The sequence below is a fragment of the Abramis brama genome, assembly GCF_963993115.1.
Source record: "Abramis brama genome assembly, chromosome: 3".
NCBI classification, from domain to species: Eukaryota; Metazoa; Chordata; class Actinopteri; order Cypriniformes; family Leuciscidae; genus Abramis; species Abramis brama.
In genome coordinates, this window is record NC_139965.1 from 2,340,263 (window position 1) to 2,362,258 (window position 21,996).

The following is a 21,996-nucleotide window of genomic DNA, read 5'->3' on the forward strand; positions in this document are numbered from 1 at the left end:
CAAAAAATTCTTGTCTTTCTCTTTAATGTTGCTCAAATTCAACCAGTGATGTCTCTCAGTGGCCACCAGGGCTGCCATAGACTGGCCGATAGTTTTAGCCATCTCCTTGACGGCCCTGAGAGACAAATCTGTGGCCCGACGCAGTTCGCAAACCGTGTCTGGGCCAATACCCCCGCCCTCATCCAGGTCTCCTAACAGTTCAGCTTGGTAAGCCTGCAGCAGCGACATAGTGTGAAGTCACGCTGCAGCCTGACCAGCCGACGCATAAGCCTTACCCACCAAAGCTGACGTAACTCTAACGGGCTTGGTGGGTAATACCGGGGCCTTAAGGGAAGATGCTGATTCAGGGGAGAGATAGCTCGCAAGCGTCTCTTCCACCTTTGACATATCCCCATAACCGTGCTCTTTATAATTCGATATAGAGGAATAGTGAGATGTTTGTGTTCTGTAGACTCTATATGAAAATGGTTTCTCCCATGATCTCGACACCTCGGTGTGGTCTTTGATCGTTTGATCTTTTACTTTCACAAACAACTCTATTACACACTGTATGAAAGGGAATGTATCCAGAAATAATAGGATAATATAAGCATAATAGGAGCACATTAAAACCAATATGTCTTCTTAAACAATCTAAAATATTTTAGCACTGCTTTACAAAAGAAATTCTACAGTGACTGTAATTTCTTAAACGAACATCAAAATCAAAGACAACAAGAACTTGTTCAACAATGATAAAAAAATAATAATAATCCAGCCAAATAGAAACAAATACATTGAGTAGAACCTTTAAGAAGGAAACTGGGGAAAATAATATCTAAAAATCTTGAAATGAGTGTATTCTGTCGACAGGATTCCTGTCACTGACTCTGTGTAGTCCACACGAGTATGTTCTGATCCGAGAGGCAATGCTGTGGGAAAAAGCTCAAAACTACTGCAGGGAAAACCACATCGACCTGGCCACGGTTCAGAGCGATGACGACTGGACCACTCTGCAAGAAGTCGGAAAAGAAGAAAAGTTTTCTTCATTTGCCTGGATTGGACTGTACAATGACATCAACAGCTGGCGTTGGTCTTATCAAGATGAGAGTGTAGTGTTTCAGTCCTGGTTATCTGGCCAGCCGGATAACTACGGTGCGGGAGAGGAGTGTGCCACAATACATTACAATGGATACTGGAGGGATTACAGCTGCGATATCAGTAGATATTTTGTGTGTAGTGACGGTGAGAAACACTCTTTATTGATGCGCATTATTTTTAGTTTATGCATTTATTACACATCCATCTATTTATTTATGTAGAAGACGCTTTTATCCAAAGCAACTTTCAAATGAGGAATACGGAATGCATGAAGACATTAATATAATGACATTAGGGGTGAAAGTATTCATTGCCCCGGTAAATATGACAAAAAATGGCTGTAAAAAATAAATCTTTCATTCAAAAAATTTGATCTTTCATTCAAAAAATTGGCAAAATTCTAACCTTTCATTGAAGTAAAAGAATTCAAATTGGGGGGGAAATCACATTATGAAATTAATGTTTTTCTTTTTTCTTTTTCTCACATACACATTGGCCACAATTATTCATACCCTTTTAGTAAATACCTTTTTGCAGTCTCCTTTTGCCAAGATAACAGCTCTTCTCCTATAATGCCTGATGAGTTTGGAGAACATCTGACAAGAGATCAGAGACCATTCCTTCATACAGAATCTCTCCAGATCCTTCAGATTCCCAGATCCATGTTGGCGCTTCTTCTCTTCAGTTCACTCCACTCATCAGGTCAGGGAACTGGGACGGTCATGGCAGAAGCTTCATTTTGTGCTCCGAAACACATTTTTGTGTTGATTCAGATGTTTGTTTTGGATCGTTGTCCTGATGGAAGATCCATCCACGGCCCATTATAAGATTTCTAGCAGAAGCCGCCCGGTTTGGATTTTTTTTATCTGTTGATATTTGATAGAATCCACAATGCCATGTATCTGAATAAGAAGTCCAGGACCTCCAGCAGAAAAATATGCCCACAACATTAAAGATCCAGTGATATATTAAATTGTACACATGGGGTACTTTTTATCCTTGTGTGCACCAAACCCATCTAGCGTGTTTGCTGCCAAAAAGCTCTTTTTTAGTTTCATCTGACCACAGAACCCTGAGCCGTCTGAAGATCCAGTCGTGTCTGACCACTGAATATGCTGGAGTTTATTTTTGGATGAGCGAGGAGCATTTTTCTTGAAACCCTCCCAAACAACATGTGGGGATGTAGGGGTTGTTTAATTTTTTTTATAGGCTTTCTGACCCCAAGACTCAACTAATCTCTGCAATTCTCCATCTGTGATCCTTGAAGAGTCTTCTGGCCACTCACTGTGCATTAAGATAATATAGACACGCGTCGTCTTCCTGGCAGATTCGTAACATTTTTACTTGATTATAACTTCTTAATTATTGCCCTGATGGTCAAAATGGGGATTTTCAATTATTTAGCTATTTTCTTACAGCCACTTTCTATTTTGTGATGCTCAACAATCTTTTGCTGCAAATCAGAACTATATTATTTGGTTTTACACATTGTGATGGATGATTAAGGGAATTTGGCTTTTGTGTTTCCTCATATTTAAAATCCTGTGAAACAAGAAGTCATAGCTGGACAATTTCATGTTCCTAGTCACCCTGGTGTGCTGAAAAAGGTAAATATTAATGGGAATATACTTCAGAGATATTTTATTCATAAAACATTCTAGGGGTATGAATAATTGTGGCCAACGTGTTTTGGAGAAAAACATATATTTCATAATGTGATTTCCCCCCCAATTTGAATTATTTTACTTCAATGAAAGATAAAATTTTTTGAAGGAAAGATTTAATTTTTACAGCCATTTTTGATCATATTTACCGGGGGTATGAATACTTTCCGTACCCACTGTAAGTAAAAATTTATATCACAATTTGGCAGGATCATGAATTTTGTGCAGACAATTAATTGACATATTAAAGATTTAATTCTGCTAGAGTTTAAGCCAATACGTTATTTATTTACTCGGAATCGTATACAATATAACAATAAAATCAGCCCATATGATGTATAATTAATTATAATATAATATAATATAATTCAACAATACAATTTAATGTAATAATGTTTAATATAATGCAGTCTTGTTAAACCAACAAACCTTTTTACTATTTTTTTGGCAAAATGTTAAATAACCACAATCAGATGATTAATCAATAATCGTGAAAGGCCTAATCACGGTATTATTAAACTTTTTTAAAATAATGATAAAGGTATAAATTAGGGATGTACCGATATGAAAATTTTGGCTGACACCGAAAACCGATAATTCTTTATATTTGAAAGCCGATAACCGATGTATTGGCCAAAATCCAAATTTTTATATCATTTTTGAGAGCCTGATTACAAAAACAAAAGTCTCACCATTAAAAGGCACATCCCAAACACACAATTATAAAGTTCAAAATATACATTTTTGTAGCCGATATAACAGACCTGCACTACTTTACTTTATTTTCCTTTTTTGAACTGATTCCAATCATATTTCAAGCAGTTAAAACCCATCATGTTGAACAGTGCGCATCTGAAAAGTCTCAGCTGAAGGAAATACTACATTATTTATCAGCTTTAATATATCATTTTTTTATCGGGCAGATTACGATAACATTAAAAATGAACATATATCGTCCGATACCGATATGGTGGCCTGCATAAAGTAAAGTTGAACAAAATTGCTTTATTTTGAAAGGAAAGAGTAACTTGCAGTTCAGATGTTGATCAGAGGCAAATTCAGTGCAGGATTCATCAGACCAATTCAAATGAATCATTAAAAGAAACTGCTCAAATGAGTCGTTTGTTTGTGAATCGGACTACACTGCAGTTGTGCGTTTGTGTTTATGTGTGCAACAACTCAATAGACGGATGTGCGCAATCATATTTAGTCTGTGATTACATTCACAAATCGGGTAAAATTGATTTTAAACGTCGTGGCGCTGGAGATTCAGCATTGCAGTTTTACATATTTGTACAGTTTATGGTTTTATCCAGTATTTCACCCACCCCTTAATTACATTAAATAATACTACATTTATATAATCAGTTAATAACACAATGACCTCTCAACTGGAACTCTGGTCTATGTCAGACTTATTATTTTATTAGGGATGCACAATATATCGGCCACCATATCGGTATCGGAAGATACATGTTCATTTTAATGGGAAGAAAATAAGAAAATGTGGCCGATATACTAAAGCTGATAAATAATGGATTACTTCCTTCAGCTGAGACTCTTCCGATGCGCACTGTGTTTGAATTGCTTGAAATATGATTGGACTGACATCAGAAAAGAAAAATTGCAATCAAGTAGTACGACATTTAAGCCTGTCATATCGGCTACATAAAAGTATCATGAGAACTTTATAATTGTGTGTTTGGGACATGGCTTTTAATGGTGAGACTTTTGTTTTTGTAATCAGGCTCTCAAAAATTATATAAAAATTTAGATTAAGATTTATCAGCCAATATATTGGTTATTGGCTTTCAGATATATGGAATTATCGGTTGTTGGTAAAAACTTTCATATCGTGCATCCCTAAATTTTATACTTTAAAAATTCTCAAAATAGACATAAAAGTCAAAATAGGAGATTAAAGGGATCGTTCACCCAAAAATACAATTGTTTGTCAATTACTGACATCATGTCATTCCAAGTCTTTTGTGAAACACACACAAAAAATAATTATACAGGTTTGTACACAAAAAAAAAATATTTGGTGTAAGATTTACAACTTTCACTCAGAAATTGCAAGTAAATTTCACAAATAATTACAAAAAAATGCCAAGTAACACATGACATTTTGAAGTAGAATAAATAAAATAGTTTTCTTGTAAAACACTTATTTACACCTTTGAACTATCCTTTATACTCTCATTATATCCATGCTGGGTCCATGTAAACTATGGAAATATAATTGAAAAATTGATTTCTACAAACACATTTTGGAAAGTTTAAGAGGCTCACACTCGTTAAAGAAAATTATGTTAAAAATGAGCTCTTTGAAAAATTAAAAAATTGACTCTGTTTTTCACAGAAAGAGCCAACACAACAAAGAAAATGCCACGATTAGTTTTTGTCACAAATTTTAAGACGTGGCTCGACGCCCAGAAGTATTGCAGAGAGCATTACACAGACCTGGCCACTGTTAGGAGTCTAGCGGACAACAATGAGATCGTCAGCTTGATATATGGGCACGAGCCCTGGATCGGACTGTACCGGGACTCGTGGAAGTGGTCAGATCAGGCCACCTTTACTTCCTCAACCCAACTCACTGCTCAGAGACTCAACGGGGCAAACCTAAACTGTGCCGGTGTATATTATTATAATACTTATATTAACGATTACTATTGCACTGCACCTTATTACTTCTACTGCAGCACTGGTAAGCCCTTTACTTTCCTTCTTATCGTTGTTTGTTGACAAAAACTGAATATGACTGTTCATTTAATAAGAGTTTCCCAAACTGGAGGTTCATGAGAGAACTGTGAAAAGCTAATAATTAATGTAATCATAAAAATGTTAAATTTAAATATTAATATTATACATTTATACATATATTTTTATAAAAACGCAAATGCTAAAATGTATAAATAGGGAGGCACTCCAAAACCCTCCTTAACCATTTAGGTCAGAAACCTGAAAAAAGCTGTTTTTTTCCCCTAAATGTTTCAGTAGTCGAAATTTCTGTACATCCATATTTATAAATATGATCATTTATAATAATACAACAACACAATCACATGTTCACAGTTCTCTGATGTTGGTTAATGGTCACATGACATGTATATAAACAACTAAAATATTTAATCTTTTTGTTGGTTAGTGTTTTAGTTTAAATTCATTCATTTTTATTTGACACTTATGATTTAATTATATACACCCATCTTAAAATCGGTTCCGCATTTTTGGTTCGGGGTGCTCTGATTGGTCGTCCACTGATCGCCATTGGCCGATAATGGCTTTGGGAAGTTTGTCTTCACATCAGCACATTGCGTATCATATCATATATTTTTGAAAAATGTCCAAGACAAGAAGTTGGGGATCCCTGATATGATACGTGTGTTGTCCTGCAGTGAAGAGAAAGCAGCAGGTGATCCGAGTGCAGGTCAAAGCCAGTGAGAATGCGGACGACGCTACACTGAGTGCACTCGTCTTAAACCAGGTGGGTTTTATAACACTCAACAGACTCAAATTAACCCTCTGGGGCTCTTCAGTCATTTTTGACGTTTCTTCTTTTTTTCTTCTTCATTGGAATGGTACGAAACTTGGTAAAGGTTTTGGCACTTGCTGTGTGAACACACACAGACACACACACAAACACACAAAATCATGGCCATGATTCGAAAAGGTTTAGATGGTCCCGAAAAACAGTCACACTTGTGCTCCTCGCGGTCAGAAATGTAGAATAGTGGAAGCGTTTGGAACTGCAGCCGAACAAACTCTGACTGAAAGCTCATTTTAAGAGATATCAAACTTGTTTAGAATTATAGCTTTGATTTTCTCACAGTTTTAGAGTGTTTTTGAAAATATATATTTCATATAGAAATTTAAAATAGTATTTTTGCACATTTTTCATAATTTTTCAAATAAACGTTTTTTTTTTTTTAAGTTCACTTTTTAAAACTTTTGTTCACTCCATCAATAATCTGACAAGTGTCGTCTTTGAAAAGAGATCAAACCTCAGTCTGTCGCTCTAAAGCGTTCAAGATTTACCACAGTTTAAGTTGTAAATGTAATTTTCAGGCCTATGCTCAAAACGTGAATAAATTGATTATAAATACATAAAATCCCCTAAAAATACAAAATATTAAATAAAAAAACATTATCGAACTAAAATATAGTACATTCACTTTATTGACCAAAAAAATAAATAAATCTTGGTAATTTTTGACCGACACGCGAAGAGCTCCACACTGTAAAACTTTTCACTGTAAATTTACAGTAAAATACTGGCAGCTGGGTTTCCAGCCACATACTGTATTTTTACAGAACTAGTACTGTAAACAGCATTTACAGTATTGTACTGCAAAACGTCGTACTGTAAATTTACAGTAAAATACTGGCAGCTGGGTTTCCAGCCACATACTGTATTTTTACAGGACTAGTACTGTAAACAGCATTTACAGTATTGTACTGCAAAACGTTGTACTGTAAATTTACAGTAAAATACTGGCAGCTGGGTTTCCAGCCACATACTGTATTTTTACAGGACTAGTACAGAAAACAGCATTACAGTACTCCACTGTAATTACCAAATACAGTATATACCACATACTTTTACAATATTAAACTTGTCTACAGCAATAAATTGTATAGTAGTCACACTAGGAAAAAGAAAACAACATTTTCTGGGTTTTAAAACATTTATTTTGGTTAAAAGCAAAGATCAGAAAATTGCCTTCTGTGAACATGTTGGCTGAATTTTTTTAAACATAAAATTCAATTTTAACACTTAACAACAAACAGGTAACACTTAGCGCTTAATTAAAGGGATAGTTCACCCCAAAAATTTTAATTAGTCCATGTTTTACTCACCCTCAAGTCATCCTAGGTCTATGTGACATTCTTCTTTCAGACGAATAAAATCGGAGTTCTATTAAAAAATGTCCTGGCTCTTCCAAGCTTTATAATGGCAGTGAATTGCTGTTTCTGTTTTGAAGTCCATACAAGTGCAAACGAAATCCCATTCAAAGTCTTCAAGTTTTCGCAGAAGTGAGGACACCTGTAGGCTTACAGTGTTCTTTTTTTGCACAACTTGGCCAGTTTTCTTTGAAGTTACTTGTCCTTTCTTTGTTTTTGATCCACGTTCAGGATTGATGTCAGGAAATCGTCTAAAAGGCAGAAAAGAAAGGAAAAAAACATTGAAATATTATGGACTGAGTTTATATATTTTGACAGAGAGAGACAGCACAAAAGATGTGTAAATAGAAACCAGATAACGGTTTTAACGACTAGTTTGTTAGGATAAATCTGAACAACATGAAAAAAAATGCAATGTTGGATGTTGTGATCAGTAACTGATATTTTTTATTTTTTCTGCCCTGGTTAAAATACATCAACTCAATGTAACTAAACTTTTGGAAGTGGGGTTGCCAGATTTAAAGTTTTATTCTACAACTTTTAATATCATCCCCTCATCAGGTCAGAGTATCAGTGGAAAGGCAGTCATAGACTATGTTTATATAGAGCACACACTGCCAGAATGCAGCCCAAACCTTTGTGACAGAAATAATTTAACTTTAATTGCAAGCCTTGCAATGTTTATTGCATACATGACTACATGATAACGTTAAACATGACATTTACCAGACTAAAATGCACGTTTGCACCCAAAAATGAAAATTCTGTCATTATTGCTCATCCTTAAGACTTTCGTTCATCTTCGGAACACAAATTAAGATATTTTTGATGAAATCTGGGAGGTTTCTGTCCCTCCATTGACATCAATGTCATTGCAACTGTCAAAGCCCAGAAAGGTGGTAAAAACATCAGTAAATAGTACATATAACTACAGTGGTTCAACCTTAATATTATGACGTGACGAGAATACTTTTTGTGCGCAAAATAACACTAAAATAACGACAGTGTTGAATAATCTCTTCTTTTACATGTCATTCTCCTACACTGTTTTGAGGATGAGTGGGCCGGAGCGTAATAAAGGATTACTCTCGGCAAAATGCAACCTAGGGTCTTTTTGTTAATCTACCCGAGGCAAACTTTCATTTAAAAGCATAATTAGGATGAAAACACCACTTTTAAGTTTGACCGTATTTTCGTTTACGGTCAAATTGTCTTTTGAATGGGAGTGCTTGGGGCACGACTATGATAGCATTAAAAATCACTATTTTTTAAAACACTAAGGAGGCTCGACACAACATGAAACTGTGCTGGAAGAATACACATGAACTCCAGCATTGAGAACATTGTTAATGTACACAGAGTTTACTAAAAAGAAAGATTTTGAACAACTCGCTGAAGCTGTGTCCGCCTGCATTTTGACAGTCAAAAATAGTCGATCTAATAACTTTATTCTAGAGCTGCTGTAAAGCCAAAACAATCTATGTTACTGTAATTTCCTATTATCACTGTAAAGCTGCTTTGAAACAATCTATATTGTTAAAAGCGCTATATAAATGAAGGTGACTTGACACTGTTTACACTACATCAACAGCGTAGGAGAATGACGTGAAAGAGTAGAGATTGTTGAATAAAGGTATTCTCATCGCTTCATAATATTAAGGTTGCACCACTGTAGTTACATGGATTATTTAAACAATGTTTTTACTACCTTTCTGGGCCTTGAAAGTTGCAAAGACGTTTCTGTCTATGGCTGGTTCAGAAACCTCTCAGATTTCATCAAAAATATCTTAATTTGTGTTCTGAAGATGAACAAAGGTCTTACAGGTTTGGAACAACATGAGGGTGAGTAATTAATGACAGAATTTTCACTAATCCTTCAACTGAAAACAACTTGCACTGACATATCTTAAATATGTGACTGCCACTGTTTTGTCTCAAGATGCACACCAGTAATGTTTTTTTTTTTATTAGACATTTTTATAAAAGCTGCTTAAATACCCTAATTTTATTAAGGCCTAGACCTGGCTTAAGCTAAGCCCAGTATGGAAACCAGGGCCATACTGTTCATACCAGTAATCAGCTTAATAAATACTGTCAAGACAAGTCACAATTCAGTCTAATATTTATATGAATGGCAAATATGCTAATGACTAACCTCTGAACAAACTCAAGGTGCTGCCTCTTCCTGGTACTGCAAGCTGAAGTTATAGGAGGAGGCAAACAGCGCTGCCAGGCCAGTGATGAAGTTAGGCTGTGATCCTTTCCACACACACCTTGACCTTCCAAACCTAATATCCAGCACTGGTTGCTTAGAGATTGACCTGTAATTGAAAAAAAAAAAATAATAATAAATAATATTAATAATTAAAATAACTATTGTGGGTTCCACTGAGGTTCGATGTAGGCTAGTTGTCTATCTGTTCATAGTTCTATCAATTAAAATTTTCACCTAAAAATTAAAATTGATTAGGGTTAGAGGAACACTAAAACGCACTGCCATATTATTTTGCTTGTTTTAAGCATAAACTCACTAAATTTTGACTTATTCTTTCAGAAAACAAGACAATTTTTACTTGTCAATTAAATGCTTCATGTAAGAATTTTAGATATCTGGACTGGAAACAAGAAAAAAAAAAAACACTAATTAAGAAAAAGATATTTTGCAGTGGAGTGAGTAAATGATGGCTTTTCATTTTAGGTTTAAACTTAAACCTTTAATGTTTACATACCAGGACATAAGGCGTGGACTCTCTGGCAAATGTAGATTGCTGGACATCAGAGTTGCAAATTCCTGAAACAATTTTTTAAAAAGGACAGCACAACCATGATCAACAGAACCAAAACATAAAACATATTACAGATTAATGAGATTTGTTGAATAATCTCTACTTATCTGCTTGAAGGATAACACCGTCTAACTTCTCTTTGAATTGTGGGAGTAGTTGTAGGACCATGGCAAGGCAATCAGGAATACTACATTTGAAAACAGCATTAGGAACATGGATTTTCTTGTGCTAGCAAAATTCTGACAACGATTCAAAAGCACGATCACAGAACTGACAGCATTTGATAGCATTTTTTTTACCACATAGACTATAACTGTAACACTAAGTTACTTAAAAGCACTTACATTAGCACTGGACCGTCATCAGATTACACAGCCTGAAACGAAAAATATATATCAAAAGCAGGTCATGCAAATAACATGGTATGTTGCCTATTATGTGAAATATCGAAGTTAACGTTAATGGTACTTGGTAAACAGGTAGAACAGAGTGAATTGTTTGCGCGGCCGCGGTAGTAAACCGCGTTTGTAAAATCAAACGAAATAAGCATTCGTGAAAACAATGTAGAAATGCGAACGCAAAAAAAAAACAAAATATACTGGCTTACCGTATCACTCAGTTGAACAATTTTCCATCTTCTCAAACTCTCAATCCCACTAATCGTCACAGGTGCAGGTTATTCAGATGACAAATTCTTCCATCCGTCTTCATGTAAAGTTAGCACGTTAATGTCGCCCATTTTCTGCTGCGTCACAGGCAATGTTTGAAACACGAACCGAAGCTCACAAAAGCTTAAAAATTGCTCACAGATTCGCAGACACTGTTTATCTTGTTTTCAGGAATGATTATTCTGTTCAGTTGAATCCCGCTAACAAATCAAGTTTGCCTGTTGTAGTAGCTACTGACGGCTCGCGTCACATTTGAACTGAATTGAGCGCGAAAAAAATCAATCCCACAATGCAGTGCTTTTACAGTATGATACTGTATTACGAATTTATCGGGTTGAAAACAGAAATGTGCTGTATATTTACAGCTGTTCTGTAAAATATACAGCCTAATACTGTATTATGGAAATACAGTACAATTCTGTAGGAAATTCGCTGTAAATTTACAGTAAAGTTTTACAGTGCAGTAATGTATTAAAATTGATGATTTCCATTCATGTATGACAGTAATGAGCGTCTAATGAGAATCATCACACATGTATTATTTATTAAGAGCTTTTGCGACATTTGTTTTTGGTGACGAATGTGTTCAGATTTGGAAGCATTTGTTCAATGAGTTGGTCAGTGTTTTGCGTCATGACAAAATATTGTGTATGTATTTTGAGCTTCGCCAGTTTCTGCTCTTTCTGCAAGATTTGTAAAGTATAAGATGATAATTGTGAGGAGAAATACATCACACTTGTTTAATGAAAGCCTGTTTTGTGGTTTAGATACAGCAGATGCTGAGCGATCAGGACATCACATTTACATGGAGGAAACAACCGAACGGAAAAATCTTCCAGAAGATAAAGACCATTCGGAAAGCCAGTAATGTCAGTGCTCCAGTTTGCTCAACTTATCAAACCAATGATTAATTTCATTCTTAGTTACATATATCTGAATTAAACTAGATGAATTACAACTTACAAGTAATTAGTCAAAAATACATTTACATCTATTAATTTTGCATGTATTCATTTAGCAGACAGATATGTACACCTGAATATGAGCTAACAAATGTCAATTTAGATCTATTCATTTTGCATTTCTTCATTTAGCAGACAGATATGAGCTAACAAATGTAAACACTGTAAAATCGTCATGAAGAATAAATAAAGGCCTTTGAGACGATATAAAAAACTGCTTCAGATTTTCTCACAATAACATGAAACAAAAAGCACTACTGAATTAAGCACTAGTGAATTTCACACAAATGACACCAGAAAGTTCTAAAATAAAAATGAGGAAATATATTTAGAAACCCCGAAGAAGTTTTGCGAGCTGATGCAAAGTTTCAGAGTAACGCAAACATTTTGCGAGCGAACGCAAAAGCAGTGACATTTAATTTCTCTTCCCATCTCATTTTATCTTTACCATCATCATGTCCAATAGTTTATAAGTTATTTGCATTTGTTCTCTGATTCAGATACATGCATTTGCATTTACAATAACAAGAGAGATTACGCCACAGTGTTGATTCACAAATGTAAGTGGTTTGATGGTTCTGACACAGTGACTGTTTCCACAATTACTCCATAGCCTACGCATTAGTGCTGATTATAGAAGGTAAGAATGAGAAAAAATATATTAAGAACTCCAAGAACTCAAAAAAAGTGCAAGTTAACGCAAAAGCAATGACATCATTTTTCTTCCCATCTCGTTTTTTTTACATTTTTTAAACCATCATCATATCCCATAGTTTACCTATAAATAGCTTAGATTAATAGCCTCCAGCCATCAGATTCATCCATGAAGAATACTGGCACTATGTGTCTTTCATCCACATAAGCCAAAAATACATTTTCTGGCTTTTCTCAGTCTAGAAAGCTCCAAATTCAAAAATAATTTCACATTTCTTCTACATAAATGACCTATTTTAAATACACATTCATCTTTCCAGAGGTGGATTGTCCCTTTAAAGGGCTGAGTATATGGACAATGTATGGCACATTAAATCATTTTGACTATCCATGATATTAATCCATCAGTTTGACTATTTGTCAACTTTAAAAGTTAAACCTTCCCACGTGACACTAAAAATATCACGTGTAGTTAGTGTGTGTGTGTGTGTGTGACTAAAACATAAAAATAATAAGTGTGTGTGTAGGAATGTTGGGAAGCCTGATGGGAAGGCATATGGTCTCCTCAAGAGGGACGTCTCGTCCAGATGGTGAGTGTGTGTGTGTGTGTGTTGTGGTGATACAGTCACATATGCAGTATATCTCACAACACAGAAACGCTGAAGTGTGAAATAATCCAATATCTCGAGTAACCGCACACAATCAGACCCGCTCTGCACTAACCTCTGGACTCGGGTTCATTAGAGTCGAGATTAGACTAGCATTAGTTTTGGGCCGACAGAGGAGAAGGTGAAACACACCTCATCATATTGAAACACTGGAGTGTATCTGAATCCTCCAGGATGGTTGTCTCGCGGGTCTCACTGCTCGCTGGGCTCCTGTGTGTGACGGGCTTCAGGGTCCGGGGCCAGAACGACACCGAGCCCATCGTGCTGGAGGGAAAGTGTTTAGTAGTGTGTGACTCCACTCCGACCACAGAGCCGGCAGGGAACGCTCTGGGAATGTCGGTGCGTTCGGGAAGCGGACGGGTCGCATTCTCAGCCGTCAGGAACAACAACCACGAGCCCTCGGAGATGAGCAACCGCACCATGACCATTTACTTCGACCAGGTAGAGTCTGTGATTGATGCTTTAGCCATTTTATCAGCAGTGCATTTAACTGTAGTTACTAGGGATGTAAAAATGACTGGTAGTTCGGTACTAAGTCATTACTAAAGATAGTAAACCATTAGTTAGTAGTTATTGTATTCTTTAACTGTAGTTACTAGGGATGTAAAAATGACTGGTAGTTCGGTACTAAGTCATTACTAAAGATAGTAAACCATTAGTTAGTAGTTATTGTATTCTTTAACTGTAGTTAATAGGGATGGAAAAATGACTGGTAGTTTGGTACTAAGTCAATACTAAAGATAGTAAACCATTAGTTAGTAGTTATTGTATTTTTTAACTGTAGTTACTAGGGATGTAAAAATGACTGGTAGTTTGGTACTAAGTCAATACTAAAGATAGTAAACCATTAGTTAGTAGTTATTGTATTCTTTAACTGTAGTTAATAGGGATGGAAAAATGACTGGTAGTTCAGTACTAAGTCATTACTAAAGATAGTAAACCATTAGTTAGTAGTTATTGTATTTTTTAACTGTAGTTACTAGGGATGTAAAAATGACTGGTAGTTCGGTACTAAGTCATTACTAAAGATAGTAAACCATTAGTTAGTAGTTATTGTATTCTTTAACTGTAGTTAATAGGGATGTAAAAATTACTGGTAGTTTGGTACTAAGTCAATACTAAAGATAGTAAACCATTAGTTAGTAGTTATTGTATTCTTTAACTGTAGTTAATAGGGATGTAAAAATGACTGGTAGTTCGGTACTAAGTCATTACTAAAGATAGTAAACCATTAGTTAGTAGTTATTGTATTTTTTAACTGTAGTTACTAGGGATGGAAAAATGACTGGTAGTTTGGTACTAAGTCAATACTAAAGATAGTAAACCATTAGTTAGTAGTTATTGTATTCTTTAACTGTAGTTAATAGGGATGTAAAAATGACTGGTAGTTCGGTACTAAGTCATTACTAAAGATAGTAAACCATTAGTTAGTAGTTATTGTATTCTTTAACTGTAGTTAATAGGGATGGAAAAATGACTGGTAGTTCGGTACTAAGTCATTACTAAAGATAGTAAACCATTAGTTAGTAGTTATTGTATTTTTTAACTGTAGTTACTAGGGATGTAAAAATTACTGGTAGTTTGGTACTAAGTCAATACTAAAGATAGTAAACCATTAGTTAGTAGTTATTGTATTTTTTAACTGTAGTTACTAGGGATAGAAAAATTACTGGTAGTTTGGTACTAAGTCAATACTAAAGATAGTAAACCATTAGTTAGTAGTTATTGTATTCTTTAACTGTAGTTAATAGGGATGTAAAAATGACTGGTAGTTCGGTACTAAGTCATTACTAAAGATAGTAAACCATTAGTTAGTAGTTATTGTATTCTTTAACTGTAGTTAATAGGGATGGAAAAATGACTGGTAGTTCGGTACTAAGTCATTACTAAAGATAGTAAACCATTAGTTAGTAGTTATTGTATTTTTTAACTGTAGTTACTAGGGATGTAAAAATTACTGGTAGTTTGGTACTAAGTCAATACTAAAGATAGTAAACCATTAGTTAGTAGTTATTGTATTCTTTAACTGTAGTTAATAGGGATGGAAAAATGACTGGTAGTTCAGTACTAAGTCATTACTAAAGATAGTAAACCATTAGTTAGTAGTTATTGTATTTTTTAACTGTAGTTACTAGGGATGTAAAAATGACTGGTAGTTTGGTACTAAGTCAATACTAAAGATAGTAAACCATTAGTTAGTAGTTATTGTATTCTTTAACTGTAGTTACTAGGGATGTAAAAATGACTGGTAGTTTGGTACTAAGTCAATACTAAAGATAGTAAACCATTAGTTAGTAGTTATTGTATTCTTTAACTGTACACTGTAAAAAAAATCCCTTTGTTTTTACGGAAAAAAACTGGCAGCTGTGGTTACCAGAACAATACTGTAAAAAACACATCAAACCGTAAACATACTTACGGAGTTGCATGTAAATTTAACATTTTAAACATGTATATTTAACATTCGATTTCAGTAATATGATATAATGTTAATTTACCGAACTATTGAAGTATTAATATCTGTTTTGCACCATAGTATTACACTGACAGACCAACAATCTCAACAGTAATGAGAGTTACACGATTAATCAAAGCTCATCACAAGTAGTTCTTCCACAAGAAAGTTAATATTAATATATAGAAGCTGCACAGTGTCATTCACACAAATATTAAACACCATCATGGTAACACACATGAAATTTTAAAAATACAATAAACATTAATTTAACAACATTAAATGTAATATAAAACCCTAATGTACATAACTGATTATAAAAAAAACTAAGAAAACTATGACGAAACCTATATTTCAACAAAAATACATCAAAAGTGAAGTGTCACGCAGGGAATTGTAGGAATGTCAATTTACGTTTTTTCACTGTAAATTATACAATGACTTGTTCGTTTTTACTTCCAAAAACTGTAAATTTAACGGTATTTTACAGTAAAATGACATTAAATGTATCATTAGATCTATCACAGTTATTTACCGTATATAGTACGGAAACTTTCTGTTAACCAATTAACAGTTTTTCACTGTAGCATTTTTACAGTCTTTTACTGTTAAAATCACGATAATTTTTTACAGTGTAGTTACTAGGGATGTAAAAATGACTGGTAGTTCGGTACTAAGTCATTACTAAAGATAGTAAACCATTAGTTAGTAGTTATTGTATTCTTTAACTGTAGTTACTAGGGATGTAAAAATGACTGGTAGTTTGGTACTAAGTCAGTACTAAAGATAGTAAACCATTAGTTAGTAGTTATTGTATTCTTTAACTGTAGTTACTAGGGATGTAAAAATGACTGGTAGTTCGGTACTAAGTCAGTACTAAAGATAGTAAACCATTAGTTAGTAGTTATTGTATTCTTTAACTGTAGTTACTAGGGATGTAAAAATGACTGGTAGTTTGGTACTAAGTCAGTACTAAAGATAGTAAACCATTAGTTAGTAGTTATTGTATTCTTTAACTGTAGTTACTAGGGATGTAAAAATGACTGGTAGTTCGGTACTAAGTCATTACTAAAGATAGTAAACCATTAGTTAGTAGTTATTGTATTCTTTAACTGTAGTTACTAGGGATGTAAAAATGACTGGTAGTTTGGTACTAAGTCAATACTAAAGATAGTAAACCATTAGTTAGTAGTTATTGTATTTTTTAACTGTAGTTACTAGGGATGTAAAAATTACTGGTAGTTTGGTACTAAGTCAATACTAAAGATAGTAAACCATTAGTTAGTAGTTATTGTATTCTTTAACTGTAGTTACTAGGGATGTAAAAAGGACTGGTAGTTCGGTACTAAGTCATTACTAAAGATAGTAAACCATTAGTTAGTAGTTATTGTATTCTTTAACTGTAGTTACTAGGGATGTAAAAATGACTGGTAGTTCGGTACTAAGTCAATACTAAAGATAGTAAACCATTAGTTAGTAGTTATTGTATTCTTTAATTGTAGTTAGTAGTCATTGTATTTTTTAACTGTAGTTACTAGGGATGTAAAAATTACTCATACTTTGATACTAAGTTAATACTAAAGATAGTAAACCATTAGTAATCATTGTATTTTTTAACTGTAGTTACTAGGGATGTAAAAATGACTGGTAGTTTGATACTAAGTCAATACTAAAGATAATAAACCATTAGTTAGTAGTTATTGTATTTTTTAACTTTATTTACTATGGATGTAAAAATTACTGGTAGTTTGGTACTAAAACAATACTAAATATAGTAAACCATTAGTTCGTAGTTATTGTATTTGTTTAACTGTAGTTATTAGGGATGTAAAAATTACTCGTACTTTGATACTAAGTTAGTACTGAAGATAATAATTAGGGCTGCACGATTAATCGCAATTTCCATGTAATCGCACTAAAACTGATTTGGCTTATCGCGATTTTGAAATCGCAAAGGCTGTGATTATATGCGCAACTTGTCATTGTCAGCTTGTCACACTGAGAGTTGGAGTCAATTATAACATGCATTTGTATACTTCGACCAGGTATAATGAATATGAGATTGATGCTTTAGCCGTTTTATCAGCAGTGCATGAAGCAACACGTGTGTTTTTGTGTCCCGTCGAAGGTTCTGGTGAACGTCGGGAGTCATTTCGATCCGGCACGGAGCGTTTTCCTGGCTCCGAGAAAAGGAGTGTACAGCTTCAGTTTCAATGTGGTCAAAGTCTACAACAGACAAACTATACAGGTGAATCATTCAACATTTAACATTTCAGGTCACTCGTGAAGAATTTCATGAGAAACTCAGTTTTATGTCCTTGTCAAGTCATGTTAATTCTAGCGCTTTCCACACAATACAGATTGTTTCAAAGTGATGAACAGGAAAATAACGGTAACACTTTACAATAAGGTTTATAAGTTAACATTAGTTTCTCATTAATCTTTGTTAATGTTAGTTAATACAAATACAGCTGTTCATTGTTTGTTCATGTTAGTTCACAGTGCATTAACTAATGTTAAGAAATACAACCTTTGATTTAAATAATGTATTAGTAAATGTTGAAATTATTATTAACTAATATTAGTAAATGCTGAAGAAGTATTGTTCATTCTTAGTTCATGTTACCTAAGGTAGTTAATTAATGTTAACTAATGTACCTTATTGTAATGTGTAACCACAATTAAATTCATCAGATATTCTACAGTACCAAAGTTTGGATGCATCTACTAATTCTTTATTATGACCATTTTCTACTCTTTTGCATATTAGTAAAGTCATTAAAATTAGGAGATGATACAAATTAAATGATGTTGTCAAGTTAAGTCACATTTATTTATATAGCGATTTAACCAATACAGATTATTGTAAAATTCATCAATTATGAAACAAATTCAAATTCAACACTAAAGCAGCTCTACAGAAGACAAGAGTGTTGTCATTCAACTCAATTCGGTTCACTGTCATTCAATTCAGAAACAGGTTTAATGATGCAAAGTTAATCAATTATGCTTGATACTTTTTATCAACTTTTTAGCTACCAAAGAAAAGTAAAAAAAAAAAATTCAAAATCTGCCGTCGCAAGGACACATTTCTGAATGTTGATTTTTCAAAACTCTTCATATATTTCTCATAACCAACTTTCAGCTTCAAATTCAAAATGTTACTGTCACTGGAGCGCTGAAAAGACATACACACATTATACCTTCGCCCACACCGTTGGACTCCGTCGTTGGGCCAATGGGTTGTGTTTACAATACACACAATGTCCTGGAGATATGCATGTTCCTTCATAGAAGGTTTGCTCATGGCCCTTATGTGCCTTTCCTATGGTCCTGTTGAATGTGGGCACCTTATTTCATATTTATTGCATTGCATTCGGGCAACTTATTTCATTATATGTCACGTTATTATATATTTTTTAGATATTTCAAATATGGTATTACTGTAGAAATGTAGCAGAAGAGTAGAAAAGAGTATGTAAACGTGCAAATTGTCCTGTAGGTACATTGAGTTTTAGCGGTGTTTGTGTTTGAGTGAAAAAATTAAATAACTGATTCTTGATCTGATGAAGGACCTGCACCTGGACATGACGACATCGCAGTCCTGAAGTGTCACCAGTCCCTTCCCTCCCTTTACCTCTGTACCGATAAAATGTTGTCGGGATAATTCCGGTTAAAAAATACATTTTTAAGGCCAGACAAGTAGTTTGTTGAGGGTTGATTTGTAAAGGACTACACGCCTGCGCACATATATATTCAAACGCGCAGTTTTGAAAAAGTGCTCATATTGAGAAATGTGTCCTAGCGATTGTCCTAACTGTCTGTCCAGGTGAGTCTGGTGTTGAACGGCTGGCCGGTGTTCTCTGCTTTCGCCGGCGATCAGGACGTGACGCGCGAGGCGGCGACCAACGCTGGTCTGGTGACCATGGAGAGAGGAGATAAAGCCTCGCTCAAACTGGAGAGAGGAAACCTGATGGGCGGATGGAAATACTCCACCTTCTCGGGGTTCCTTGTTTTTCCCCTGTAGAAACAGAAGTTTGTGTGGAAAACAGAGACACTGATGAAAGAACACATTCAGCAGAAGGACCTTTGTAGGAGTTCACAAGTGTGATGATTCTTCAGCCTGTTCTTTTCATTTAGGTCTACTTACTTTCGCTGATGGACTTCTTCCTCTGCAACCTTTCTTTCTTTATGCATGAACCTGCTTCTTAATACATCATTAACGGGGCTATATGTAGAATTCAGAAACCCTTGTTATTAGTGACCCCAGTGGTCATTACGTGAACTGCAGCAGCAACTTATTGTTCACACTCGTAACAAATGTGATTCAAAACCCTGATATATACATTGCAAAGGTCTTTTTTGTTCTTCTCTTAGAAGTAAAAAACGTTGGAAATACATTTGCAGCGATATGCTGTTAACGAACATCCCGACGCCGTCCACTGCTGAGAGATTTAGATGAATATGTGCTGCAGTTTTTCTCTCGATAACATAATAAACACAACAAAAATGAGAAACAGCAGTTCAGAAAGTATGTGGATGTTTGAAGCAGCTCTGAGATTCACTGGCATCATGACGACAGATGTGGTTTGATTATTTATTATAAAGTGTATTTGAGACTAGACTATATAGATCTGTCTCTGTGAGGCTGTAGTTTGAATGAATCCCTTTTCTTTGCATGGCACATTGACATTACAGTACAGAACGGCTCTTTCGGTGTTATCCTGAACATTGTATAAGCATTCGTTCGTTTTCATGTGTCATTGATTGGAAGAGAGGCTCTCGGGAGCGTAAACATCATATCCTTTTGATTTTCCCGCCAAAAACATCCCAAGTGCTTCACATAAAAATCAATCTACAGGCTTTCAAAGACAACCTAAGACACCGGGGAAGGTCTCATTTTTTTTATATTTTTCCTTGCAAGCTGTTCACACGTTGGCATTAAAAAGCAATTAATACATGAAGATTCTTACGTATTGCCCCTTTAACATGTTACATTGCACATTCAGTGTACAAAATGGGATACAAAAATGCTTCTTTTTCAACAAATAATCAGCCAAAGGTGCTGAACCTCAGGACATCAAACTAAACATGACACAAGCTCTTCTGTTTTCAGTTTGCATGTGGTCTGTATCCTCGTAACCCTGATTTCTGTCGTTTAAATAAAGTGTCAAGAAAAAAAAAAAACTTGGTTGATACAGGGGAAACAAACACAAAAAAAGTATATGCATAAAGTATATGAATAATTCTTTTCAAATATCAGTTCAAAAGATTATGTCACAAAGATGGCAGTGATGTGAGGTATGCACTGTAATGGTCAGATGCAGTTGAGTCGTCTGAGGCTGGACAGGCCAAAAATCACCAATTTAAAAGAGGGATACAGACATTTTGTGTTTAAAACTAATTTTTACAAATGTACAATAAAATGTTGATGTCTTGAAGCATGAAAGACTCTAGATTGGGTTTTCCTTTGTTTTTTGAAAGAATACAGGTTTAAAATATCAGCCATGATATTGATAATTGGTCATTATAAAAACACGTTTCGATTATCATATTTTAATGAATTTTAATGGCAAAACTATTGTATGTTCATGCACTGGTATGGGAAAGAAACCATTCAAAAATACACATTTAGTGTATTAGTACACATAAATTGTTTATTTTATTGCACTTTATCTATTTGAGTCTGTTGATTAAAAATCTGTATCTATATTCTGATCTATATTCTAACTATCTATATTCTGAAGGTTTTTACTGAAGGGTTTGTTCATGTATCATTCAACCTGATTTATACAACATTTTATTCCCAAAAAACATGGTAAAAAATGTGTTTTTTTTTTTTTTTTTTTCTGGCTGCTGACAGTGTTTCCTGATTCACTGGGTGATAAAACAGAAAAACTAAAGTTAAAAACCTTTAACTCTAATATGTCAAGAAAAATCAAACAAGAATTTTGAATCGGTCTTCATCCAATTGATCAGATTTCAGTTCTGTAAATGTATGCAAATTAGTGCATATTTAATTAAAAGGTTTCATTTGCATATTTAAACAGGCCCGTAATATTTCAGAAAACCTGTAAAACAAAAGAATTATCTTAATGTACAGTGATTAATTAATTGGGTCACATTTATTTACGTTTCTCACCCGATTCAC

At 34.5% G+C, this 21,996-nt stretch overlaps 2 protein-coding genes and 1 long non-coding RNA gene across 3 annotated transcripts; 2 read left to right on the plus strand and 1 right to left on the minus strand.

The window, feature by feature from the left end:
* Positions 1 to 855: 855 nt before the first annotated feature.
* On the plus strand, positions 856 to 12,276 carry LOC311080328 (putative C-type lectin domain family 20 member A). Its single transcript, XM_084110247.1, has 4 exons — positions 856 to 1,224; positions 5,107 to 5,454; positions 6,146 to 6,234; positions 11,874 to 12,276. The coding sequence occupies exons 1-4, from the start codon at positions 909 to 911 to the stop codon at positions 12,015 to 12,017; spliced, it is 897 nt and encodes a 298-aa protein (XP_083966373.1). The 5' UTR covers positions 856 to 908; the 3' UTR covers positions 12,018 to 12,276.
* Positions 7,421 to 11,386, minus strand: LOC311080473. Its single transcript, XR_014605600.1, has 5 exons — positions 11,046 to 11,386; positions 10,783 to 10,814; positions 10,382 to 10,625; positions 9,808 to 9,973; positions 7,421 to 7,903 (listed from the first exon to the last, which is right to left on the minus strand). It is a non-coding gene; the product is annotated as an uncharacterized lncRNA (long non-coding RNA).
* A 1,066-nt stretch (positions 12,277 to 13,342) lies between the features above and the next one.
* LOC311079988 (cerebellin-1) lies at positions 13,343 to 21,231 on the plus strand. The gene is made up of 3 exons (XM_084109723.1): positions 13,343 to 13,831; positions 17,974 to 18,093; positions 19,675 to 21,231. The coding sequence occupies exons 1-3, from the start codon at positions 13,565 to 13,567 to the stop codon at positions 19,870 to 19,872; spliced, it is 585 nt and encodes a 194-aa protein (XP_083965849.1). The 5' UTR covers positions 13,343 to 13,564; the 3' UTR covers positions 19,873 to 21,231.
* Positions 21,232 to 21,996: the final 765 nt, after the last annotated feature.